This window comes from Hippopotamus amphibius, chromosome 11 (genome assembly GCF_030028045.1).
Source record: "Hippopotamus amphibius kiboko isolate mHipAmp2 chromosome 11, mHipAmp2.hap2, whole genome shotgun sequence".
Classification (NCBI taxonomy): Eukaryota; Metazoa; Chordata; class Mammalia; order Artiodactyla; family Hippopotamidae; genus Hippopotamus; species Hippopotamus amphibius.
The window spans coordinates 15,265,186-15,291,737 of record NC_080196.1 but is presented as its reverse complement, the minus strand read 5'-3'; the positions used below and the strand labels follow the sequence as shown (position 1 = coordinate 15,291,737).

General features: G+C 39.9%; 1 protein-coding gene across 2 annotated transcripts in view; it reads left to right on the top strand.

The window, feature by feature from the left end:
- Positions 1-26,268, top strand: part of MBOAT1 (membrane bound O-acyltransferase domain containing 1) — a 111,063-nt gene extending 84,795 nt beyond the window's left edge. For both annotated transcript variants that reach the window (XM_057700412.1, XM_057700413.1), the window contains exons 9-13: positions 4,778-4,881; positions 6,849-6,913; positions 8,950-9,082; positions 11,955-12,106; positions 24,892-26,268. In XM_057700412.1, coding sequence (XP_057556395.1) covers positions 4,778-4,881; positions 6,849-6,913; positions 8,950-9,082; positions 11,955-12,106; positions 24,892-25,018 — 581 coding nt within the window. In that variant the 3' untranslated portion in view covers positions 25,019-26,268. The remainder of the gene's footprint in view (positions 1-4,777; positions 4,882-6,848; positions 6,914-8,949; positions 9,083-11,954; positions 12,107-24,891) is intronic.
- Positions 26,269-26,552: the final 284 nt, after the last annotated feature.

Here is a 26,552-nt window from a genome sequence, read left to right as displayed (position 1 = left end):
TTTGGATCATGTAATTCCAAAAAAGTCCAATGCATAATGAAAGGTAGTTGAGCCGGGGTCACTTCCTACTTTCCAGAGTGGCCCTCCCCTCTCCCGCTGCCCATAAACTCAGTTATCTGTGATAAGGAGAAAAGAAATCCTGGCTGCTGTTATTAACAGATGTCAAAACTTGGAAGCTGCTTCTTCTACCAATCAAACTTGGAAAGTTAGGGAAAAATTCTAGAATGATCTGGCTTCCTTGTAATTCTTCTGGGTTGTCCGTAATACAGGATACACGCTGACTTGACTTTACCTGCACATGTGCTCATTTAGGTTACACTTCTTTAAGAAATTGTTGATTAAGCTTTACGCCTTAGAAGGAAGCTGACTTCAAGTGACTTTTTTTGTTAAGGTAGAAAGTTCAACTTAATTTGGTATTATCACACTTTTTTTTTCCCTGTGAGATAACTTTAGTCAATATTAAGCTTTTATCGCTTTCCTTTTAAAGAATTTTAGACCAGAATAGTTTAAACCTTTGCTAAAGTGAGCAAAAAACCTTCTGTTTACGTACCAAGAATGCTAAAGTATTTTGATAAGGCGTGGTAACCATATCTGTCTCATATTTGGAACACTTTCAGGAATGGAAGTTTAACATCTTAGCGGAAAGTGACCTGGGGCTTGATGTCAGGGAACAGGGACTTGGGTTATGAAGTCAAATAGATTATTAAACTCAGTTCCTAGTGCTTAGTCCTTATTTCTTAAAGGCACAGCACTGAATTGAGTTCTTTTCTCTCATTTCATGCTCCAAGTTTTTAGCTTCCAAATCGTTTGTAGCTGCTAATTTTCTTTTCATTTATTATTTTTTATTGTGGTAAAATAGGCATAATGTAAAATTTTCCATTTTAACCATCTATAGTGTGCAATTTAATGGCATTAAGTTCATTCACGGTGCTGTGCAGCCATCACCACGGTCCCTCTCTGGAACTTTCTCCATCACCTGAAATAGAAACTCTGTCCATTAAACAAAGCAATAACCCCCATTCCTCTTTCTTCCCTGCTCCTGGTCCAAATTATTTTTAAAGGTCACAATGTTCAGAGACAAGTTCAGTCCAGGGCAGTATTTATGTAACACTTGGGAGAGACTTAAGAGCTTTTCCAAAATTTCCCTTGTGGGGAATTTTGTTTCTGGTCCCATTCAGTTTAATTCGAGGAGCTTTTGTTGGGTACCAGGCTCTGTGCTATGAGGAACTCAAAGGTGAGTGAGACATCACAGCCCTCAAGATCGCTCCAGTTTGTGGGGACACAGACATATACACCAACCAGGCAATACACGTCAAGAGCTGTCCCAGTGGTAGGACTACAGAGGAGGTGATGTATATGGTCCTTGGAGATGGCTCCCACAGTCTCCTTGTATCTGATTCCTTTTTCTGCAGATGCTGCATTATTGAAAAATAATTTCCTTCATAGGTAGGCATTAGGCCTACTAAGGATGGAACCCTACTTGGAATACTGGACATATTTTTCTACGTGAAGTAGAATTTTTGCTTAGCTCCAACCTTGGGCGGGGAGGGGTGGGGGAGGGAGGAGAGAGAGAGAGAGTGTGTGTGTGTGTATAATAGAATCTCTCACTCCTTTCCTAACTTTTACTTCTTCACTTTTCCTCCTTTTCTTTTCCCCTTTCCCTCCCCTTCCTGCTCCCATATTCTGTATCCCAGGGCTTATGGGCTGGCTTCTGGACTAAATCAGCTGCTGATTTAAGGAGGAAAGAAAGGCCATTCCATGGCCTCATAGGGAAAGTCTAACACGAGGTGGGTTGTGCTGGCAGGGATCTGGGTGGGGAGGGGGTTACAGAGCATGGGGGTGTCTGGCATCATTCTGCCATTTGCGGAGTGACCCCAGGTATTTGGAGTAGAGAAGTCACCCCTTCCATGGATAGCTTTCACTGTGGACTTACCTATTTGTCTTTTCTCCTCCCACTCCCACCCTTTGTTGTTTATGGTGGCTTCGGTAGAAACACTTCATTAACTTGTATGGCCTCAATTTGAAGTTTGTTGTCGTTTAGAGTGCATGGGCTGGTCTGAAATTAACCTTTGTATTATTTATGAGTAAAGAAGCAATAAATAGTGTAACAGGGAATATTTAAGCTGCTTAACCGAATAATTGTTTTATCCAGCTCCCTCAAACACCATTTATGTGTAATTGATGTACTAATTATACATGATTATAAATTTAATCCTTAAAGCTGGCCTTTTGATGAATCTCAGCTGAGTTGCACTGTGTAAGCCTAGTTCTAGTTACCACTTCTATTGAAAGAATACGGCTATTTTCTTTGGACTTAGCGTACGAGGCTGGTTGTTTTTCTTCTACTAATTAGTACTAATTAGTGAGACTCAATTTTAGCCCAGGCTGTGTTCTAAAGATCACAAACTCCAAAAATATGGGTGTCCAAATGAATTTATCTTCAGGCACATGTTAGAGCCATGTACAATGCAAGAGAAGCCAGTTTTGGACTGGTGAAATTAGAACCTCTAACTGCCCTAAGCCAAAACCCAGTCTTGGATACAGGGTGGCAGAATGTGCTAAGGGGAGCAGGGAATTCCAACCTCGTCTAAATGTAGCAGTTCTGAAAGTCACCACTTGTGGTTCTTACATTTATCTTTCGGGTGGCCCCTGGCCTCTCAGGCTGGGGCATTGGTTCTAGTATCCAGATTGTGGCACTGTTTACCACCTGAGTGATCTTACTGTTAACATGACTAAGCTTTAGTCCTCTTAATAGCAAGACAGGGGCGGTAATAATATTAATAATACTGGCAGCTAACCATTCCTGAGTGCTGACTTGGGCCAGGCCCCATTGTACGCACTCTGCACGTATCCAACTTGGTTTAATCCTTTCAAAGACTGGGACGAAGCGAGAGAGTAGCACAGACATGTATATACTACCAACTGTAAAATAGTCAGTGGGAAGTTATTGTATAACAAAGGGAGTCCAACTCGAGGATGGAAGATGCCTTAGAGGACTGGGGCGGGGAGGATGGGGGGGACCCGAGGGGGGGGGAGTCAAGGAAGGGAGGGAATACGGGGATATGTGTATAAAAACAGATGATTGAACCTGGTGTACCCCCAAAAAATAAAAAATAAAAAAAATAAAATAAAATAGATGCCGTTATTATATCCATTTTCTACTCAAGAGAATGGGTTTCTAGAAGTTAGACAACTCTCCCAAGGCCGTGAATTGACCCCGTTCCCAAGTGGAGAGGGGAACCTAGGAGATCTGCCTCTTCCACCCTGAACCACCATCTTCACACCATTGTGAGCATGAAATGAGACATGTCTGGAGTGGTTTCTAGAATCCTGGGAAAATAGTAAGAACCCCCCAAAAGTTATTCTGTTTTGTTTTGTTTTTTTTTTTTTAGATCTGAGGCTGGAGGTGGGAGAGGGAATTCCTGGGCTGCTATGCTGGTCCTAGCCCTCAAGGGCTCGTCCTCTCCCGGTTCAGTTTATTTCTGTCATTCACAGTTTGTGCCCGCACAGTTTAAACTCGTGGTTTCTTAACTGGTGCACCCTGGCTTTGTTCTTCTTTTCCACTGAGTTTCCCTCCAGTTGGCTTGGGAGAAAGCATAACAGGACTCGGTACTCCTCCTTTCTTCTAAAAGAAACCAGATCATCTTACAGTGAAGCTAAGCATAAGATAAGCAATACTAAATCATCACCGATGCCAAAAGGAAAGTAGGCAAACTTAGAGCAGGTGTTTTTTCTTCAGAGTAGCCTTTCAGAAGTCCAGCTTGAGTTGGACCTGAACTCCCATAGAAATGGAATGAACAGAGCTAGAGAAGGCAAGTTTTCTCTGAGCTCTCCCCCAGACCTCAGACTTTACAACTTCGTTAGTTTGATTCATTATTTTTCTCAGAAAATATTCTAACAGACTGAACTTGAAAGAAGATAAATGAAGAGAAAACATTAGCCTCTTGGCCATCATAGTACAAGTGTGTTGATTTCATCAGGCCTCTTTTTGAGTGTAAAGAATTTCATTAAGGAATTGATTAGAACTGAAATACAGCAGGGGGACATTTTCAGAGAGTTCAGTGAAGTGACATAAAGCTGGACACAGGAGCTTTTACACTGACTTTGTGGATCTGGTGGCTTTGGTCATGTGGCCTCTGGCAGGTGGTCCCAAATTCACATCTCTAGCGCTGTTCTTTTTCTTAAGTTCTAAATTTTTCTAACTGTATCTTGGCTGCCCCAACTGATATCCTATTGGCATGTCATGCTTAACATGTCCAGAGTGAGCTCCGATTTTTCATTCAGAGCTGGCTCTCCTCCTGACGTAATGCTATCAGCCTGTGTCCTGCTATCTTTAATGACAGCCCTTGGATGGGGTCCCCTGTATCCTCTGGTCTCTGAACTTATATGTATTTCCACCTTTTTCCCCTTCTCCCCTTATATCCAGTTGGTCACTAAATCTTCCTGTTTCTTTTTTTGTATTGCTTCTGTGTTTCCCTTTTTCTCATTTTGCTTCTATGAGCATCTAGCACCTTCCTTCTTACTTAGCAGGTGCTCACTAAATGCTAGTGAATGAACAAAAATGAATGAATAAAAGTTGAGGTCACCCAAGAGCCAAAACCCTGATTCATAATGGTATCAAGTCCTTTAAATTTATTTTGGTTTATTTTCCAAGGAAGCTACTGCATCTCTCTACTGCATCTCTGTTCATCTTAAATCTAGACAGACATCTAGTATCGTTTCAAGCAGCAATGCGACTTTTGTTCCGCATCCTAATGTGTTGTTTTAAAAACCACAGCTGATGCAGTGAATAACGCAGCTGGCTTTGGGTTCAGCGGAGTGGATAAGGATGGAAATTTCTGTTGGGATCTGCTTTCTAACCTAAACATCTGGAAGATTGAGGTGAGTTTATCATGCTTTTGAATCAAGCTACCATCGTGAATAAAGAAAATGGTTTGCCGTGAGTGTGGTATCCATAGAAGTTCATCATCAGTGTCCAAGGAAGAGCTGCTATCAGGAAATGCTGGCTCCAGCAGCATCCAGGACATTTTGTATCTTGGAACTTTTTTTCCTTTTTTTTTTTTTTTTTTATTTTTATTTTAAGGTACACTTTCTTGGCAGTATTAATGGTTCAAGTAATAATGACACATGAGGAATGTGAAGAAGAGCCAGGAAAATCTTTTTGTTGCTAACATTCCTATTCTATCAACTAGGAACTACAGATGTCATTTTCTCTTGTTCACATTCTCCTTTTCCTCAGTCAAGGATACAAATTAGCAGTTGTATTCAGATTTCAACCGCCAGTGTTCCCTGCGGTTCCTTTGGAAACATTTATAGTGCATTCACTTTTAAGAGTTGTAACTGGTGCACAGCTTTTAGGCCATTAGAATTAGTGTGGTTTTTCTCTTTCACTGGCTTTGTTCTTGGACCACGGTTCTTGATGTGTTTCCATCACTAGAAGTTGTCTCTTTGGGGCCACATCCTTCTGGGTTTCCTTGGCATTGACATCCCTCCGAGCTGAAAGGAATGCCAGGTCTTGGGCTCTTTTCCCCTTTGCAGCTGGATGGGAGGAAGGGCAGGACTCTCAACATACGGAAGTATTGGTTCTCCAGCCAGGTGACTCATGGTTGCTGTTGGTTATGAATTTCCACCCGCCACAGGGCAGGCAGAGTGGCACTGGAGAGTTTGGGCAGAAAGGGGGTGTCCACACAGGGCAGGAAACCCGCAAGGTGGAGACTGACCGCTTGCCATTCACCTTCAGTGGAAACTAGGCTGAAGGGCTGCATTATCTATTATCAGAGAAAACCAGAAGGACAAAGTCTGTATTTCCAATAAAGTTGATATACAGCAAGGAGCTAAAGAATGCCAACGAAGTCTGATTTCGTTAAGGCACCTGGAAGCTGTGTGTGTAGCATTTTATTAGCTATAGAAGGAGGCTAAATGCATAAATAAAACTCCTTAGGGTTTTGACACTAAAAACTCACATTACAAAAGTCTGTCTGCCCATCATTGATCTGTTATCTCTCTCCCTCCCTTCCTTCCAACCATATTATCAATACATTAGGCCAATATGTGGCTTAAGATTTTCTTACAGTTAAAACAGAAAACAGCAACATCTGCACTTCCCAACTTCATTAGGAATTCTGCTCCTTAAATGTTTATTTCGTACTTTCTACTACCAGCCTTTATTATGTCTTTTTTTCTTTTCCTTCTTTTTTTGAATGAGAAAACCCAGTTGATGACTTACTTTTGGAATCTCTCTTCCTCAATGGTTGATTTATCTGCGTCGTTGCCAGTTAGGTGATATTTCTTTGTTTTCTCCTCTGTATTGTGACTCCTTCAGACATAAAATCTCCTTACTATTCTAGATACAGTTGGAAGCATTTGAACCTGTGCAGCTATTCATAGAATAACTTCACCAGACTGACCTAGTTTACAGAGGGCCACAGAGTGAAAAGATGACAATTAAATTCAGGCTGTCTCCGTAAAGGCGCTAAGTTCATGTGATGAAACTTTTCCTGTGACACATCCCATTTTAGAGCATTTAGTTTTAAAATTCAGATGACTTAAATTTTGTGTTTAACCAGAATGGAAGGAAAACCCACAAAACATTCCTGCAGTCGTTCTATAATTTGAAAATAGATTTTGAAAAAAATTGAGACTTTGCGAGCCAAGTTTTAGTTGCAAAGTAAATCTTATAAACCCCAGAAAATTTGACTGTGTGCGATGGAACAGCTGATCTGCTCTTGAGTCAGTAGTCACTGTTGAAATAGCACAGCTAATCTGCGGCCAGGGAAATTCTGGGGAGGACTTTCCATTTCTCGGGGTATTTTTAAAGCTAATGATAGGTGTTATTTTCTCCTTTCTAGACTGCCACAAGTTTCAAAATGTACTTAGAAAACTGGAATATTCAGACAGCTACTTGGCTAAAGCGGTAAGGAAAACAAAAATGACCTCATTACTCATGGCACTGGGATATGTTTAGATGGGCGTCATTAGATGAACAGCAATAGTCTGCCAGTGGTAATGTCATCTGACACTTTTGTTTGGTATTAACATCTATGCTGTGTAAATGAAAAAGTAGAAATACAGTAATTTGAGAAGGTCACAATGTAGACTATTTTACTGTACCGAATACTTAGCACTGCCATTACTGTGTACCAGGTACACATTTACTCCTCATAACGATCCCATGAGGTGTTGGTAATTATTATCCCCATTTTACAGATGAGGAGAGTGAGGTACAGAGGGGTTATGTAACTTGCCCAGAGTCACACAGCTAATGAGTAATAGATACAAGCCCGGTCTGTCTCCAGAGCCAGGCTCTTAACCTCTGTGATGTGCTGCCTCTTATCTGGAGGAGGGCCTATTGCTCAGATGTTTGAAGGGTCAATGTGAGCGTCAAATCACTGAAGACTGCTGTCTTTATTTTATCCCTGGCATCGAAAGCTTTATGGTACCCCAGATGTTTATGCTTTTTAACTTTGTTTTAACTTTGTATTTCTATACATTCCAAAATTAGAAACATTACTGATTATGGAATAAATGATATACTATCCTTGAAGTGGCAAACTCTAGCTCACAGGTGTTCCTATCACATGAGTGCAGGGAGAGTATTAAAAATATTAAGCTGTCGAATGGACTGTTTTTGATAAGTAGCATTTTTCATCAGTTAAAACTTTGGGGTAAAAGAAGAGACAATGTATAACAATTCCAAGAAAGCAAACTCATGCAACTAATCTGGACGTGCAGTGTTTGATAATTTGCCCTTAATGTTATTGCTGTTAATTTTGCAAGTCATTTTAGCACAAACCTCTGTTTCTGTGTATTGAATAATCCCAATGTATTGAGAGTCCTCAGGCTCTGTTAGGAGTTTGTTCTTCATAAATATTTTTTATGTGACTAAACATACATGCAGGCATGTAAAAAATGAAAAAAGAAATATTTAAGAAATCATTTTAGAAAATGGAATATTTCATTCATACAGAAAGATACAGCGGGTAAGAAACAAATACTCAGGCAAACTACTTCTCATTTCAAAAAGAAACATTACAAATGGAATCCCATCCTGTGTTTCTTTCCTCAAATGCATTCCCTTTCTTCCTATGGAGAGAGCGCGATAATCCTTAGCTTGGATTTGGTTGCTTTTGACAGCTCATCCGGGCTGGCGTGGTGTCAAGTGTGGGATTTCTATTTTATTTTTCACCTGGGCCCTCTCATTCAGGAAGCCATGTGGTTGTTCCTGTGATGCCCCTGGCAATCCTAGACTGAGTTTGGAGGGAGTCCCCTGTCACTTTGTTTTAATAAACCACCAAGAAGCCAAAGATCTCCAGGCTTTGCTGACCGTTTCTAGATTCTCGCAACATTCTCACTCTTTAAGGCAAATTCATGGCTTGGAATCCAGTGAACACTGAGGACTGAAGAGGTCACATAACTGACACGTTGATTTTGTGCTGGAGTCATGGCCAAAAGAGATGAAAAGTCTGTAGTGTTGCCTGGTTAGACAGCATTGGGGCTAGTATGGAAAAGTAAATTAATTTCGACTAAATGAAGCTATCACTTCTAAAGACCCTTATTCTGATTCTAAAATTTTTAGTGCTTATTTATCCATAAGCATCCCTGGTAGATTAGGCCATTGGTGGAATAAGTTTCTAGAAGGCACGAGCTCTCGTTGGGGAAAAGCGACCAGACTTTTATTAGATATTGTGTGATGGGGGTCCAGATCATTTAGTTCTATGGAGGTTAAAAATTCATGCATCTTCCAAAAAGATTGAACTGTGAATTGCCTGGGAGTGTTTAAGAAAACTAGAGTTCAAGGCTGCTTGGATTGCAAGTCCCTGAATAGGGTTAGGCCAGCAGGCCATCAGTGATTTCTGCATGATTGCATCCGAAGCGATGAAGGTGTAGGTGGAAGTCTCTGGTATGTTTGACCTGTGGCTCATTGTACATTGTACGTTCCTGTCTTCACAGAGTGTGCTATGAGCGGGTTCCCTGGTACCCCACAGTGCTAACCTTCATCCTGTCTGCCTTGTGGCATGGTGTCTACCCTGGATACTACTTTACCTTCTTAACTGGAATGCTTGTCACTCTAGCAGCTAGAACGGTAAGCTCCCTTTGGTTGTGGGGTCTTTTCCTTAGTAATCGATGCCTGTTGTTGTCTTTTAGGTCCGAGTGGGGTTGGGGGTGATGGTGGGAGTGATGTTATGAAAAATCAACAAACGTCTTTCCATTAGAGAAATACTTAAATATATTGGAACTTATGGTCATAAAATGGGTAACCATTTTATTTTCATATTACTTACAGGGGGTGTTTGCAAAAGGACTTTGAGGAACAATGTTTAGTGCCTTAAGAGATGAAAACATTTTTAATCATTAAAGGCTATAAACATAGTCTACTAATTACAGGTGACGATGATTATTAATGTAGGCTCTATAAAACTTCATTTTGCTTATACTTGACTTTTCTTTTTATTAACCTACACCTAAAAATAATTCAGTGTCTGAGCAGCCAGTAAAATTGCAGCCACAGGAACTATTCTCTTAAAGATTGCTCTAACTGCTCCTGTTTGATCCAATTAAATTAGTTTGTGTAAGGTCCTTTGTGAATTTGATAAATTTGGTTCTCTAGGTTTTGGGGTTAGCTTTCAGTTTGTCCTAGACTGTTCCTGCCATTTGCTGGCTGTAGAGCAAGAATAATAATGGAGTTAAAAAAGTATGCCTGTCCTCAAAAATTGAGATAAACATGTATATAAGTAATTACAGTTCAGTGTATTCTAATTGTCAAATACAGAGTTTTGAATTTTATTTCATTTCAATATTTGATGATTGTGGCCTGCCTTATTCGGCTGCCAAGAGCTTTTAATGAGATTTGTTGTGCTGTATTTTAGATATGGATTTAGAAGCCCCAGCACAGCTATTCGCTCTTTTTTTTCTTTCATTTTTAAAAAATAAATTTATTGAGTGCCTACTATGTGCCAAGTACTGTGATGGGTACTGGAGAAAAAATGGAAAGTAGAACACATATGGTTCCTGGTCTAATGCTGGGAATAGAAATAAATAACATCTTCATATTTGTTAAATGAGAGAGGGGTAGAGTGGGAATTCTTTCTACTTCTTTTAGCTATTCACTTATTCTGGAATTCATCTGTTCTATTAATATTTCAGGAGCCCTACTATGCGCTAGTAGGTGCTGGGCTACAACAGAGAACAAAAGTTCCTTGCCCATGGAATTATTTTTGTTAGATGAAGGTTTGTGGGGATACATGTGTGAACAAGATGGATAACTGGTTATTCTGATTAGCACACTTTAAAGTATATATTGTACATATTTGTGCATTGAAAACAGAGAAGACATTTTCTTTTCTCCCATTCATGTACCAACTTGGATCATAAAACTAAAAAAAAAAAAAAGAAACAGATGGGAGGACATACTTAAAGCCCAGAATTTTGTTAGTATATTCGGGGTATTATTTCTTAAAATGTCTTTAGTTGATTTCAGGGGTATAAAAACACTGATTTATGTAAAGCCTCTTGGGTGACCCGGAAACTTTTCACAGATGAGTTAGGTAAGGGTTGGAGAGGAGAGGGTTGATAGAACAGTATTTCTTTTTTTTCTGAAAGGAGAATGAACTCAAACAGTCATGAGATGTCTCAGGCCCTGGGGAACTTCCTTGGTGGTCCAGTGGTAAAGAATCTGCCTTCCAATGCAAGGGATGTGGGTTCGATCCCTGGCCAGGGAACTAAGATCCCACATGCCACGGAGCAGCTAAGCCCATGTACCACAACTACTGAGCTCGCATGCCTCAAGGAGAGAGGCTGCATGCAGCAAACTACAGAGCCCAGGTGCCCTGAAGCCCGCGTGCCACAACTAGAGAGAGAAAACTTGCGCACCACAATGAAAGATCCTGCATGCCACAACTGAGACCTGATGCAGCCAAAAAGAAAGGAAGGAAGGAAATTTAAAAAAAAGTCTCAGGCCTGGGAAATTACCTAATAAAATCTCTTATGTGCTTCCCATTACTGCCCATGGATGGACCTCTGGTGTCTGTCCTGAGGAACTCAGAGCCGAGGAAGAGTCCTTAGATGCCCAGGCAGCCCTGGGAAGCCTTTCCTGCTTTGAGGCTGACTTACCTATAAGCCAGCCTTTGTTTCAGCTCTGTCTTTGGTTCTGACATCTGGAAACTAGGTGTCTTTCTGGAGCCAAATCTGTGTCAAAAGACATACAAATGAGTGTATCCTTTGACCCAGCATTTTCCATCTCAAAGAATTGTCTCAGTTTTCTTGTCTATAAAATGGGCATAGTGATGCTTACATGATAGGCTTATTGAGGGAATCAACAGAGATGATACCTGTAAAGGTATTGCACAGGCTTGGCACACAGTAAGCACTCAATAAATGGTAGCTCTTATTATAATATGCTGTATTATTAATGTTATTTAGAGAAAATAAGTAGGAAACAGTATAGAGACTTTTCTACAAGGGTAGATGTCACAGAATTGTTTACAGTAGTAGGAGGTAGGAGACTAACTTTCTTATCATTAAAATTGTATGAGATTTATATTTACCAACATAGAAAAAATTCACGCTATGTTACTAAATGAGAAAACAGGCTGAACATACTTTGATGCCCCTGGAAATGTAAACATGGATATACACGAATAGAAAAAGACTTGGAAGCGCTATGTGCCAAGTTTTTCAACAGTGCTTTTCTCTGGGAGATGTTAAAAGAGAAAAAAAAAAAAAACCTGTTTAAAGAACAGCTAAGCAGAGTCATTTTTCTACAGTGAATGAACGTATATTTTTTTAATAAGAAAAACCATAATGGTATTTTTAGTTGAAAATAGAACTCAGATGGTTGGTAGTTTTTATCGCCTATGTTCCTGAGGTGTACTACCTGCATGCATGGAGTAAAAGTTTTTATTTTTCGCACCCCCCCCCCCCCCCGCCCCCCGTCCCATGACTTCCTTGGCGAGCAGGTGAGGAACAACTACAGACATTACTTCCTTTCTTCAAAAGCCCTCAAGGTTGTTTATGACATAGTCACCTGGGCTCTCACTCAGCTGGCCGTCTCTTACATGGTTGCCCCCTTCATCATGTTGGCCATTGAACCCACCATCAGCTTATACAAGTAAGTTTCCGTTGTTCTCAATGGCTGTATAGTGTACTGGTCTGTCTTCTCTGTGTTTGACTTAGGAGTTGGCAAATTGAATCAACCAGTGCTGACAATTTCTAGGTATGGTTTCAATGGGAAAGTGTCTAGAGAAAGCTTTAGGAGGAAGTGTCTGTCCTGGAAATGCCAACAGACAAATAAATAGGAATACAGTGAGCAGAGTTGATGGGGAGCCCTTCAGTCATTCCTAATGTAAGTAAGGGATGCTTGTGGCGGTGAATTCTGAAGGGATGTATCCGGATTACAAACTCAGAGGGTAAGTTCACTGGCCTTGCCTCTTTTTTTCTGGGGTTAGGCAATGTTGGAGGCCATGGGGTACTCAGGGAGAGAAGCAGGCAGGAGCTGGGGGTGGGTTCACCCCACAGACAAGAAGCCTTTAGGGAAAGGGTGTCAGGCCCGTACATTCAAACACCAGCCCTCCAGATGAACTGCAGACCTCTTCTTGCTTACTTTCATTGTTTCACTCTTTTGTTGAATTAGTCGCGTTTCTCTGCTCTTGGAAAAATGGTTGTGTGACCTCTGGCAAGTTATTAACCTCTTTTACCTGTGTTTTCTCAACTGTAAAATGAAGGTAAGAATAGAATTCACTTCAAAACACCTTTGTTAGGACTGAATGAGGCAAATGTGCAAAGGGCTCAGCATGTAGTCTGCACTCGATAAATACCAACTTGTATTACTTACTGATATGCAGAGACTTTTGCAGATTAAGTTTGGACCATTGCTACAGTCAGAAAAGTGGCTTAGAAGTAAACATGCAAACATGCCTTAGGGACTTCCCTGGTGGTGCAGTGGTTAAGAATCGACCTGCCAATGTGGGGACACGGGTTCGATCCCTGGTCCAGGAAGATCCCACATACTTCAGAGCAACTGAGCCCATGCAACACAACTACTGAGGCTGTGCTCTAGAGCCCGAGAGCCACAACTATGGAGCCTGCATGCCTAGAGCCCATGCTCCACAACAAGAGAAGCCACCTCAGTGAGAAGCCCATGCACTGCAATGAAGAGTAGCCCCCGCTGCCCGCAACTAGAGAAAGCCCGTGTGTAGCAATGAAGACCCAATGCAGCCAATAAATTAATTTAAAAAAACATGCCTATTATACATCAGGGATTGGACTCACTGGTCAGGAATGATCAAAGAAATTTTACTACTTGGTACAGGTATCAGTGTCTAGAAGTAGGATGATTTTTTTTTTTTCAGGTTATATGAAAAGAAGGTAGAGAGAACTATATCACAGTCACCAATAAAGTCTGTTTCTATAATACCAGTTAGGTCACAGGAGTTATGTCCGTATAACATGGAAGTTGAGCTGGTTTATACACAAATTTTTCTAGACAAGCAATGCCAAAATAGTAGGAAAACCATTATAATCTTCAGCAAAAAAAAAAAAAAAAAAAAAAGCCCTCAGCTCAGCTGCTACAGAGGTAGGAGCTATGAGCACCCCTCCCCCACACACTAGATTCCCTCTTCCTGGAGGCATCCACCCCCCTCAAGCCTGTACCGTCTTGGTGTTACCTCTTCTGCACTCTCCCTCCAGGTAGCCCCACTTGCTCACAGCTCCATTTTCCTATCTCTTGTCTCAGTGCCCTCCAGCCAGCATTTGCCCTTCATCCTCTGGTAAATTTTAACACCCCCTGAAGCAGCCTTTAAGCCCAATTGAGCTAACTGCCTGGGCTGTCCAAGTTTTGGGGTTAGGTGTTCATTGTCTTTGTTAGCGCTCTGGTTACAGAGTCTCATAGGTTTTGAGTTGTCTGCTTCTAACTTGTAACCCTGGGCCCTTCTCCCCCTTTTCTTTGGAGGTGCCCAACCTCCTCTACCCTCCTCCCTCACCCTAGGGGAGAGAGCTGCTAGTGAAGAGAAGCCTTTTATAAAGAAATGGAATAGTGAAATAAAAAATGTTCCATTAAATCAGATTTTTTAAAAAGAGGTACTTTAAAAAAAAAGTTTTTATAACAAGCACTGAAACACATTGACTTGTAGTCCTGAGTAAGATGCATGGGGCTGAGGGTTTCCCCCAGTGTCTGGAAAATCTAAGTCACTATGTGGACTAATAAATAGGAACTAGAGAGAGAGAGAGAGGAAAAAAAAAAAAAAGCCACCCTAGCCCTGGTGTTTTAAGCACATGATGATACCAGATGCAGATTTTTTTTCAGGAATATATATATTATGTTGTGGCATAAATGCCTGTATTTAACTCAGTACTATTTAATACCTACAGTATGCTGGGCACTTTTCTAGAAGCTGGGGGAAGGGATGGTGAGCAAAAGATACAAATCATTCCTACTTCCATGGAGGAGATAGCTTGATGGAAGTGACAGGAAATAATTGACAAATTTATAAATACTCATTAAGATTATACTCTGAGTGAATGGTATAGAGATTTATGAGAGCATGTAACAGGAATATGCTCTTGGGAAAAAGCAGCATTTGAGTCCTGGAGTCCTGGGAGTTTGAAGCAGGCATAGAGTATGTGAAGGTGCTGAGAGTGGTAGATGGAGCACCGTGGGTCTTGCTCCAGACCCAGGGAGCAGCATAGATTAGCCCCATCGTGATAGGAGGAAGCCCCGAGAAGCATGAATGTGGGCAGAATATAGAATCAATCCAAGGCAGAGAGTAGTGAGCTGAGAAGAGAGAAGAAGAGTAGTTATCAGTGTCTCTTTATCACATATGGAAGTTGAGGCTCAGAGAGGTTGAACAATTTAACAAAACTCACACAGCAAGACCCAAGTTTCAGAGGCAACATTTTTTTTAACAGCAAAAACAGTAGTGCAGTTACTAAAAATTTCTCTACGAGAAGCTATTTTGGAAGAATGTTACTGCTAGGGGAGTAGTGCAAAGTGGTGATTTGTTTGTGATCACATGCATCTAACCAACTAAGCATGCTGGTTTCTACATTTAGGCAGGAACTCTAGGGAAGGAGTCAAATCATTATCAATCCAGATCACGCGTGTAGATTTCCATTTCTTTTTAAAAACAGTCTAGTTTATTTATTTATTTTTTTAGAAAACACCTTTGTTTAGGGTGAAATTGACATTTCTGTGACCTCTGTCAATTTCAAGTGATTCAACCTAATGTGTTATCTTGTTTTCATAGCTGCTTATGTATATAATTTAAATTCCCTAACTAGATCAGCTCTGTGCAATAGAAGTTCTACAGTGACTAAAATATCATCCAATATGTTGGTCACCAGTGCATGTGCCCATTGGGCTTTTGAAATGTGGCTAGTGTGAGTGAGGAACTGAGTTCTCAATTTATCTAATTTTATTTAATTTGAATTTTAACAGCTGCATGTTGCCAATGGCTATTATAGATTGCCTTTCAAAGTTTTCAGAATCTTTTAAAAACAATTTTTTTTTCAGAAACTCTGAAGAGAATTGCTGAATCTGGCAAAAGAATTTAAAATTGAATCATTTTTTAGTGGAGGTGGGTCTAGTTGTATTCCAGACCTGTTCCTCACTAAGGGCTAATTTCAAACTGGCAATGAATGGCAGCTGTATGCAAATCCATTTCTCAGGATACCCTTCCCTGATTGACATTTAAATGTCAGATGGGCTTTGTTTTTCTGTCTAGTCACTTTTCAGTGTATAGTGACTTCAAATCCCAGCTTTAAATTTCTTAGTCTAATTTTTTTTCCTTTAAGTTTTAAATGTTCACTTGTGGCTCATTTACATGTGTTATGAAAGAACTTGTGATTCCAAAAAGATGGTGAAGTAGAAGGGCTCAAGCTCACCTCTTCTCATGAAAACATCAAAACTCACAACTAACTGCTGAACAACCTTGACAAAAAAGACTGGAACCTACCAAAAAAGATATTTTATATTCAAAGACGAAGAAGAAGCCACAATGAGACGGTAGGAGGGGTGCTTTTGCGACATGAATCCCATACCTGTCAGGTGGGTGACCCACATATTACAGAGGTTCTCCCACAAGAGTGAGAGTCCTGAGCCCCAGTGACAGTCTCCCCAGCATGAGGGTCTGGCATTGGAAGAAGGAACCCCTAGAGCATTTGGCTTTGAAGCCTAGCAGGGCTTGAGTACAGGAGCTCCACAGGACATGGGGAAACAGAGATGCCACTCTTGGAGGATGCACACAAGTTTTCATATACCTGGGACCCAGCACAAAGCAGTACCTTCATAGGAGCTGGGGCTGGACCTACCTACGAGTCTTGGAGGGTCTCCTGCAGAGGCAGGAGTCAGCTCTGGCTCACTGCCAGAGCAAGGGCACTGGTGGCAGAGGCCCCAGGGTATATTGATCAGCATGAGCTCTCCCAGAGGTCACCATTTTGGCATCAAGACCTGGCCCTACCCAACAGTCTCCAGTGGTGGAATGCCTCAGGCCAAACAACAAGCAGGATAGGAACACAGCAGACAGGGTGCATAAAGCCTTACTGAGCTCAAAGCCACCTCTAAACACCTTAACACATCCCTGACCACCGGAGAGATAAGACCCAGCTCCACCCACAGGTGGGCAGGCACCAGTCCCTCCTACCAGGAAGCCTGCACAAACCTCAGGACCAACCTCACCCACCAGAGGGCAGACACCAGAAGCAAGAGGAGCTATGATCCTCCAGCCAATAGAAAGGAGACCACAAACACAGAAAGTTAGACAAAATGAGACAGCAGAAAAATGTTCCATATGAAGGAACAAGATAAAAACCGACAAGAACAACCTGCCTGAAAAAGAATTTATAGAGTAATGATAGTAAAGATGATCCAATATCTCAGAAAATGAATGAAGGCAGAGACCAAGAAGTTACAAGAGATGTTTAACAAAGAGCTAGAAGATTTAAAGAACAAACAGAAATGAACAATATAATAACTAGAATGAAAAATACAGTAGAAGGAATCAATAGCAGAATAACTGAGGCAGAAGAGCGAATAAGTGAGCTGAAAGACAGAATGGTGAAAACCACTGCCACGGAACAGAATAAAGAAAAAAGAATGAGAAGAAATGAGGACAGTCCCAGAGACCTCTGAGACAACATCAGATGCACCAATATTCACATCATAGGGATCCCAGAAGGAAAAGAAAGGGCCTGAGAAAATATTTGAAGAGATTATAGCTGAAAACTTCCCTAACATGAGAAAGGAAACACTGAAGTCCAGAAAATGCAGAGAGTCCCATACAAGATAAACCCAAGGAGGAACACACCAAAACACATATTAATCAAACTGACAAAAATAAAGACAAAGAAAAAATATTAAAAGCAACAAGAGAAAGGCAACAAATAACATACAAGGGGATCCCCATAGGGTTGTCAGCTTATTTTTCAGCAGAAACTCTGCAGGCCAGAAGGGAATGCCATGATATATTTAAAGTGATGAAAGGGGAAAATCTACGACCAAGAATATTCTACCCAGCAAGGCTCTCATTCAGATTTGATGGAGAAAAAGTTTTACAGACAAGCAAAAGCTAAGAGAATTCAGCACTACCAAGCCGGCTTTACAACAAATCCTACAGGAACTTCTCTAGGAGGAAAAGAAAAGGCCATAACTGGAATCAAGAAAATTATGAATGGGAAAGCTCACCAGTAAAGGCAAACATAAAGTAAAGGTAGGAAATCATCCACACACAAATATGACATAACAAAACCAGTAATCATGAGAAGAGGAGAGCACAAATGTAGGATACTGGAAATGCATTGGAAATTAAGTGACCAGCAACTTAAACAATCTTATACATATATAGACTGCTATATTAAAACCTCATGGAAACCATAAACCAAAAATCTACAATAGATTCACACACAAAAAAGAAAGCAATCCAAACACAGCAATAAAGATAGACATCAAATCACAAGAGAACAAAAGAGGAAGGGAAGAAAAAAAGACCTTCAAAAACAAATCCAAAACAATTAACAAAATGACACTAAGAACATTAATATCGATAACTACCTTAAATGTAAATTGATTAAATGTTCCAACCAAAAGACATAGACTGGCTGAATGGAAATAAAAACAAGACCCATATATATGCTGTCTACAAGACATCCACTTCAGATCTAGGGACACATACAGACAAAGTGAGGGGATGGAAAAAGGTATTCCACACAAATAGAAATCAAAAGAAAGCTGGAGTAGCAATACTCATGTCAGACAAAATAAAATAAAGATTGTTACAAGAGACAAATAAGGACACTGCAAAATGATCAAGGGATCAATCCAAGAAGATATAACAATTATAAAGATAGATGCACCCAACATAGGAGCACCTCACTATATAAGGCAAATGCCAACAGCCATAAAAGGAGAAATTGACAGTAACACAGTAATAGTGGGGACTTTAACACTGTACTTTCATCAATGGACAGATCATCCAGACCAAAAATCAGTAAGGAAACACAGGCCTTAAATGACACATTAGATCAGATAGACTTAGTTGATATTTATAAAAGATTCCATCCAAAAGCAACAGAATACACTTTCTTCTCAAGTATACACAGAACATTCTCCAGGATAGATCACATCTTGGGCAACAAATCAAGCCTTGGTAAATTTAAGAAAATTGAAGTCATATCAAGCATCTTTTCCAACCACAACGCTTGAAATTAGAAGTCAATTACAAAAAAAAAAACCTGTAAAAAACACAAACATGTGGCAGCTAAACAATATATTACTAAACAACCAATGGATCACTGAAGAAATCAAAGAAGAAATCAAAAAGTACCTTGAGACAAAGGACAATGAAAACACGATGGTCCAAAACCTATGGGACACAGCAAAAGCAGTTCTAAGAGGGAAGTTTATAGTAACACAATCTTACCTTAGGAAACAAGAAAAATCTCAAACAACCTAACCTTACACCTAAAGCAACTAGGGAAAGAAAAACAAACAAAACCCAAAGTTAGTAGCAGGAAATAATCATAAAGATCAGAGCAGAAATAAATGAAATAGAGAAAGAAAACAACAGCAAAGATCAGTGAAACTAAAAGCTGGTTCTTCGAGAAGATAAACAAAATTGATAAACCCTTATCCAGACTCACCAAGAAAAAAAGGGAGAGGACTCAAATCAATAAAATTAGAAATGAAAAAAGAGAAGTTACAACTGACAGCACAGGTCATAAGAGACTACTACAAACAACTATATGCCAATAAAATGGACAACCTAGAAGAAATGGACAAATTCTTAGAAAGGTATAGCCTTCTAAGACTGAACTAGAAAGAAATAGAAAATATGAACAGACCAATCACAAGTACTGAAATGGAAACTGATTAAAAAGCTTCCAACAAACAAAAGTCCAGGAGCAGGTGGCATCACGGGTAAATTCTATCAAACATTTAGAGAAGAGTTAACACCTGTCCTTCTGAAACTCTTCCAAAAAATTGCAGAGGAAGGAACACTCCCAAGCTCATTCTATGAGGCCACCATCATTCTGATACCAAAACCACACAAAGCCATCACAAAACCAGAAAATTGCAGGCCAATATCACTGATGAACATAGGCACAAAAATCCTCAACAAAATACTAGCAAACCAAATGCAACAATACATTAAAGGTATCATACACCACGATCAAGTGGGTTATCCCAGGGATGCAAGGATTCTTCAATATCCACAAATCAATCAGTGTGATATACCACATCAACAAACTGAAAAATAAAAACCATATGATCATCTCAATAGATGCAGAAAAAGATTTTGACAAAATTCAATATCCATTTATGATATGAGCTCTCCAGAAACTGGGAATAGAGGGAACTTACCTCAACATAATAAAGACCATATATGACAAACCTACAGCTAACATCATTCTCAATGGTGAAAAGCTGAAAGCATTCCCACTAAGGCCAGGAACAAGGCAAGGATCTCCATTGTCACCACTTTTATTCAGCATAGTTTTGGAAGTCCTAGTCATGGCAATCAGAGAAGAAAAAGAAATAAAAGGAATCCGTTTTAGAAAAGAATTAAAACTGTCACTGTTTGAAGATGACATGATCCTCCCTGCATAGACAATCTTAAAGATGCTACCAGAAAACTACTAGAGTTGATCAATGAATTTGGTAAAGTTGCAGGATACAAAATTAATACACAGAAATCTCTTGCATTCCTTACACTAACAATGAAAGATCAGAATAAGAAATTAAGGAGCCAATCCCATTTACCATTGCATCAAAAAGAATAAAATACATAGGAATAAACCTGCTTAAGGAGACAAAAGACCTGTACTCAGAAAACTATAAGACACTGATGAAAGGAGTAAGAGATGACACAAACAGATGGAAAGATATTCCATGTTCTTGGATTGGAAGAATCAATATTGTCAAAATGACTATACTACCCAAGGCAATCTACAGATTCAGCTCAATCCCTACCAAATTACCAATGGCATTTTTCACAGAACTAGAACAAAAATTTTTTAAATTTGTATGGAAACACAAAAGACCATGAAAAGTCAAAGCAATCCCAAGAAAGAAAAATGGAGCTGGAGAAATCAGACTCCCAGACTTCAGAGTATGCTACAAAGCTACAGTAATCAAAATAGTATGGTACTGGCACAAAAACAGACATATAGATGAATGGAACAGCATAGAAAGCCCAGAGGTAAACCCACATACCTATAGTCAATTAATCTATGACAAAGGAAGCAAGATTATACAATGGAGAAAAGACAGTCTCTTCAGTAAGTGGTGCTGGGAAAATTGGACTGGTGCATGTAAAAGAATGAAATTAGAACACTCTCTAACACCATATACAGAAATGAATTCAAAATGGATCAAAGACCTATAAAACTCTTAGAAGAAAACATAGGCAGAACACTTTTTTTTTTTTTTTTTTTTTTTGAGGCAAGGAATATGGCTTTATTCAGAAAGCTGGCAGACCGAGAAGATAGCAGACTAGTGTCTCCAAAAAACCATCTTATAGGTATCTGGATGCCAGTTTCTTTTATAGAACAGGAATGGGGAGGAGGTGGGGAAGTAAAGTAAAAAGGCCATGAGATTTGCAAATATCCCCTGGAGTGGCCAACCTCAGGAAGAGGATGTGTTAAAAACACTCTTTGACATCAACTGCAATGATATTGTTTTGGAACCATCTCCTATAGTAATGAAAATAAAAACAAAAATGAACAAATGGGACCTAATTAAACTTAAAAGCTTCTGCACAGCAAAAGGAACCATAAAACAAAAAGATAAACCAAAGAATGGGAGATAATATTTGCAAATGAAGCAGCCAACAAGGGATTAATTTCCAAAATACACAAATAGCTCATGCAGCAATGTCCAAAAAAAAAAAAAAACAAAAACCCAAATAACCCAATCAAAAAAGTGGGCAGTACCATAATGTTATTGCAGCACTATTTACAATAGCCAGGACATGGAAGCAACCTAAATGCCCATCAACAAATGAATGGATAAAGAAGATGTGGCATATATATACAATGGAATATTACTCAGCTATAAAAAGGGATGAGATGGAGCTATATGTAATGAGGTGGATGGACCTAGAGTCTGTCATACAGAGTGAAGTAAGTCAGAAAGGGAAAGACAAATATTGTATGCTAACTCACATATACGGAATCTAAAAATGGTACTGATGAACTCAGTGACAAGAACAAGGACGCAGATGCAGAGAATGGACTGGAGAACTTGAGGTTTGGGAGGGGGCAGGGGGTGAAGGGGAAGCTGAGATGAAGCGAGAGAGTAGCACAGACATATATATATTACCAACTGTAAAATAGCCAGTGGGAAGTTGTTGTATAACAAAGGGAGTTCAACTCGAGGACGGAAGATGCCTTAGAGGACTGGGACAGGTAGGGTGGGGGGGACTCGAGGGAGGGTGGGGGGGAGTCGAGGGAGGGAGCGAATATGGGGATATGTGTATAAAAACATGATTGAACTTAGTGTACCCCCCCAAAAATAATAAATAAATAAAATTAAAACAAACAAAACAACAACAACAAAAAAGTGGGCAGAAGATCTAAATAGATATTTCTCCAAAGAAGACATACAGATGGCCAAGTGGCACATGAAAAGATGCTGAACATTGCTAATTATTAGAGAAATGCAAACCAAAACTACAATGAGGTATCATCTCACATTGGTCAGAATGTACATCATCAAAAAGTCAATAAACAATAAATGCTGGAGAGAGGGTGAAGAAAAGGGAACCCTCCTACACTGTAAGTGGGAATGTAAAATGGTACAGCCACTATGGAGAACAGTATGAAAGCTCCTTAAAAAACTGAAAACAGAACTACCATATGATCCAGCAGTCCCACTCCTGGGGCACTTATCTGGAGAAAACCATAATTTGAAAAGTTACATGCACTCCAGTGTTCATTGCAGCAGTGTTTACAATAGCCAAGACACGGAAGCAACCTAAAATGTCCACTGACAGAGAAATGGTTAAAGAAGATGTGGTGCATATATACAATGAAATATTAGCCATAAAATAGAATGAAATAATGCCATTTGCAGCAACATGGGCGGACATAGAGATTATTATACTAAGTCAGGCAGGCAAATATCATATCACCCACATGTGGAATCTAATTTTAAAAAATGATGCAAATGAACTTGTTTACAAAGCAGAAATAGACTTACAGATATTGAAAACAAATTTATGGTTACGAAAGGGGAAATATGGGTTGAGGGGATAAATCAGGAGCTTGGGATTAACATACACACACTACTATGTACAAGGTAGGTAACCAACAAGGAGCTACTGTACAGCACAAGGAACTCTACTCAATATTCTGGGATAACCTATATGAGAAAATCAAAAAGAATAAATATATGTATAATTGAATCACTTTGCTGTACACCTGAAACACATTATAAATCAACTATAATCCAATAAAATAATAGTTAAAAGAACAAACTTGTCTTAGCTCAGGCTGCTATGATGAAATACTATAGACTAGGTGACTTAAAAACAGTCCTGGAGGCTGGGAAGTCCAAGATCAAGGTAACAGCAGATTTGGTTTCTGATGAGAGCTCTTTCTGGCTTGCAGACAGTTGCCTTCTCACTGTGTTCTCACATAGCAGAGACAGAGAGACTGAGGGAGACAAGGACAGTGAAAGAGATGGGGTGAGGGACAGTGAGAGAGATACAGAAAGAGAAAGAGTCCACTTACACTCTGATTTCCCTTTATTTTCTAAAAAAGGCACTAATACTGTCATGGGGGCCCCACCATCATTGCCTCATCTAAACCAAATTACCACCCAAAGTCTACTTCTCCAGATGCCATCACATTGGAAATCAAGGCTTCAATATATGAGTTTGCGGGAGGACACAAACATTTAGCCAGAGCAGAACCTTTCCATGAAATCATTTTTCAAAAGCAGAATCTCATATGTTTTTAACTAGATAACACTTTATTAAATTCAGTGTATAAGAATGTTAGAATTTGTGTATGATAGCAAACTCCTTGAGAGCAGAACTATGCTTTATTCATCAGTGTATCTGGATCACCTAAGTTTAATCCTAGCATGCTCTATAAATGTTAGCAGAGTTCTTCCCTAACGAAAAAGATGAAGTATTGCTTAAAATTTGAGGGAAGTATGGAATGTCAGCATAGGTTACCAAGCCTCCCTAGACGGTTGAAGTTTTTTTTCCCTTGACTTCCAGAATATTTGGCTTTCATCTAACAAAATTGCTCCTGTGTAGATTTGGCCACATGTAAAAGATTAAGGCAAAAGGCAAGAACAAAGTACATTTTAGGAGAGCAGACTTTGAAAGCTGGAGTTCCCTCTGCCTGGGGTGTGCCTGTGAAATCCCAGTTTGCACTTGTTGAGCCAGTGTGTTTATCTGTCAAGCTGTTTTTCACTCTCAGTAATGTCCTGGTTTAAATAGTAAATCAGATGACCATTTACCTGTGGCTATTCACCCCTCTGCTGGCTAATTACTACCATTCCGTCTATACTTCTTTTCCATTCCCAAAACAAGGGGTGGGGTCTTCGCCTTTTTTGTAGATCCTGGTTTAATGCTTTGTACCTCCTAGGCCATACATGCTTATTGAAAGAAGAAATGATATCTTTGCTTCTGCTGGAGCTTTTGACTGTTCTGTAGACCTGATATTGTGATGACAGAAGCTGGGGGATGATATGTAAACCCACTGTGGGTCCCCCACCCCTTAACATTATTTTCCTTGGCTCTCCAAAAAGCATTGGAGAAAGTATGAGTTCTGTTTCCCAAATGGATATAGAACAATTGTATAAAAGCTGTTTCTAATTACTTGCGTTCATTGATATGCACAGTATTTATTGAGCATCTGCATTGTGCCCAGTCCCACACTTATGCAATACGTCCACAAACCTCAAAAGCAAAACTTGTTTTAGTTTGGATAAAAATTGAGCTATGGAGTGGGCTTTTGAAATCTGGATTCCTTGGGCTCATAATATATACAAGAACCCCTGACACTTAGTGGAACACGTTGGTTAATGTGTCAGTTGCATTTGTGTTTGGGGAAAATAGTGTAGGGCTTGAATTTCATTCTCTGCATCCTTAGACTTTTAATACGGTGGGTTTCTAGCTGTCAGGGTTAATTCTCTTGATCTGTTTATTACATCAGTGGGACATCACCATGTGTCTGTCTGCAGATGGCCTGTGGGTTTGCTCTGCCCAGCTTTGTGGTTTTGGTCCATCCCTGGCGTGCGCATCCACCAAAGGGAGTTATCTATGGAGTGGATCAAGGCAGGCCTGAGGGCAGTCAGGTCCGCCAGTGCCAAAAAGTGATGTAATCGCTTTATATGACATTTCCCATGTATATCCTTGTTTGAAATATAATTTGTGTGTTTATTCCTAGGTCCATGTACTTTTACTTACATATCATCAGTCTCTTGATCATACTATTCCTGCCAATCAAACCACAAGCTCATAATCAAAGGCGGCCTCAGACTCTGAACTCTGTTAATAAGAAAAAAATAGATTGATACCTCCAAAAAGAAAAATAGAAAGAAAAAGCTGAACACATAAGGCTGCAAATCATTGGAAAGATGAGATAAAAAGGCTCCAGAGTTCTCCAGTGACTTAGAGGCAATGTTTACATGCATCTTTTTTGTTTTCAAGTGCAGGGAGTACTTTTATAAAGCCTTTTTGTACCATTAAATCAGCCATGCCCAGTTGATTTAATATTTTATAGGACATTTGAGTGGTATGGAGGTGTGTGAAGAAGGTGCCAGAACTGCAGAGACAGTCCATTCTGGGCAGCTGGGTCTTTGCTTTTCTGGCATGATCTCTAGACACTGAAATCTGGACGTCAGGAACCCAGGCATCTGCTCCAGAAATTAGAAGGTGAAGCTGAGATGATTTGCCTTCCAGAACATACCTGAGATGGTTGTTCCTTGGGAAGCCCCCAATCCTTTGACTTGTGACATTACTGATCTCAAATACATTAACTACACTCAGAAGACTGCCGGGGAGGGACCGTGTGGAGGGAGGTTTGCAGAATACTGAAAACTCCATGAGCCAGGAGGACTAACCATGAGTGGACACTTGAATGGACTGGAAGTCAGGCATGTGCCCTGAAGGTGGCTGTGTTTCCCGCCCCTCCCCCGAAGGGCTGTAACCCTTCTATCTTCTGAAATGAGCCAAGATTGGAAATCAGAAAGTCTCCTGACCACGTACAAGGACTCTCAGAGGAGCTACTGTTTTCCAAACGTTTTCCATTGCACACATGCCTTCTGCTTGCCCAGGCATGGCCCTGAGAAGACACCCAATTTCACACCATTAAGGCAGGGGGATGTCATTTTATAAATATATTTTTAAGTAATTTAAAATTATATTGAAGTTTGGGAAGAAGAGGCAGATATTTCTCTTTTCTCCCCTCACTTCTCAGAGGTGTTCATGATCACGGCCATGATGTTCACCTGGGCTGGTTTCCATCTTTTTCAGTTTCACAGCTGATTAAATCTGACTTAATTGAATCACCCTATTAGGAAGCAGAGATTGAAAAATGGTTTTCTTTTCTATCTTTGTAATGAATGTGCTGTGGCTCCTTTGGGAAACTTCTATTGGGTGATATTCTTATGTGGGAGAAGGAAACATGGTATCAAATGTTGTGGAAAATAATAATGATAATAATAAAATATATGCTACAATGTTGTACCCTCAATCAAATACCTTGGGAGGGGAGAATTTGTTCAGATCAGATGGTAAAAAATGAGTTTCTTACCAAATCAATACTGCATTTCTATATAAAGGAAATATTTCTGAAAAGAATTGCTTTTTGTTTGTGTCAGAGACTTGCCATTCTGAAGCGTGTGTATTTTGTATGTGTGTGTTTTAACAAATGTGTACAAACTTAAGTTTTCCTTGTTTACAATGTGAGTATCATATGTTCAATTTGTACTACATGTCAGGTGCTTGGATGATATTGGTTTTTGGTCTGATTTCTGATCTTCATTCCTAACAGTGTAGGTAGGATTAACTTCCTTTTACAGAGGAGGAACCAGAATCAGGAAGATG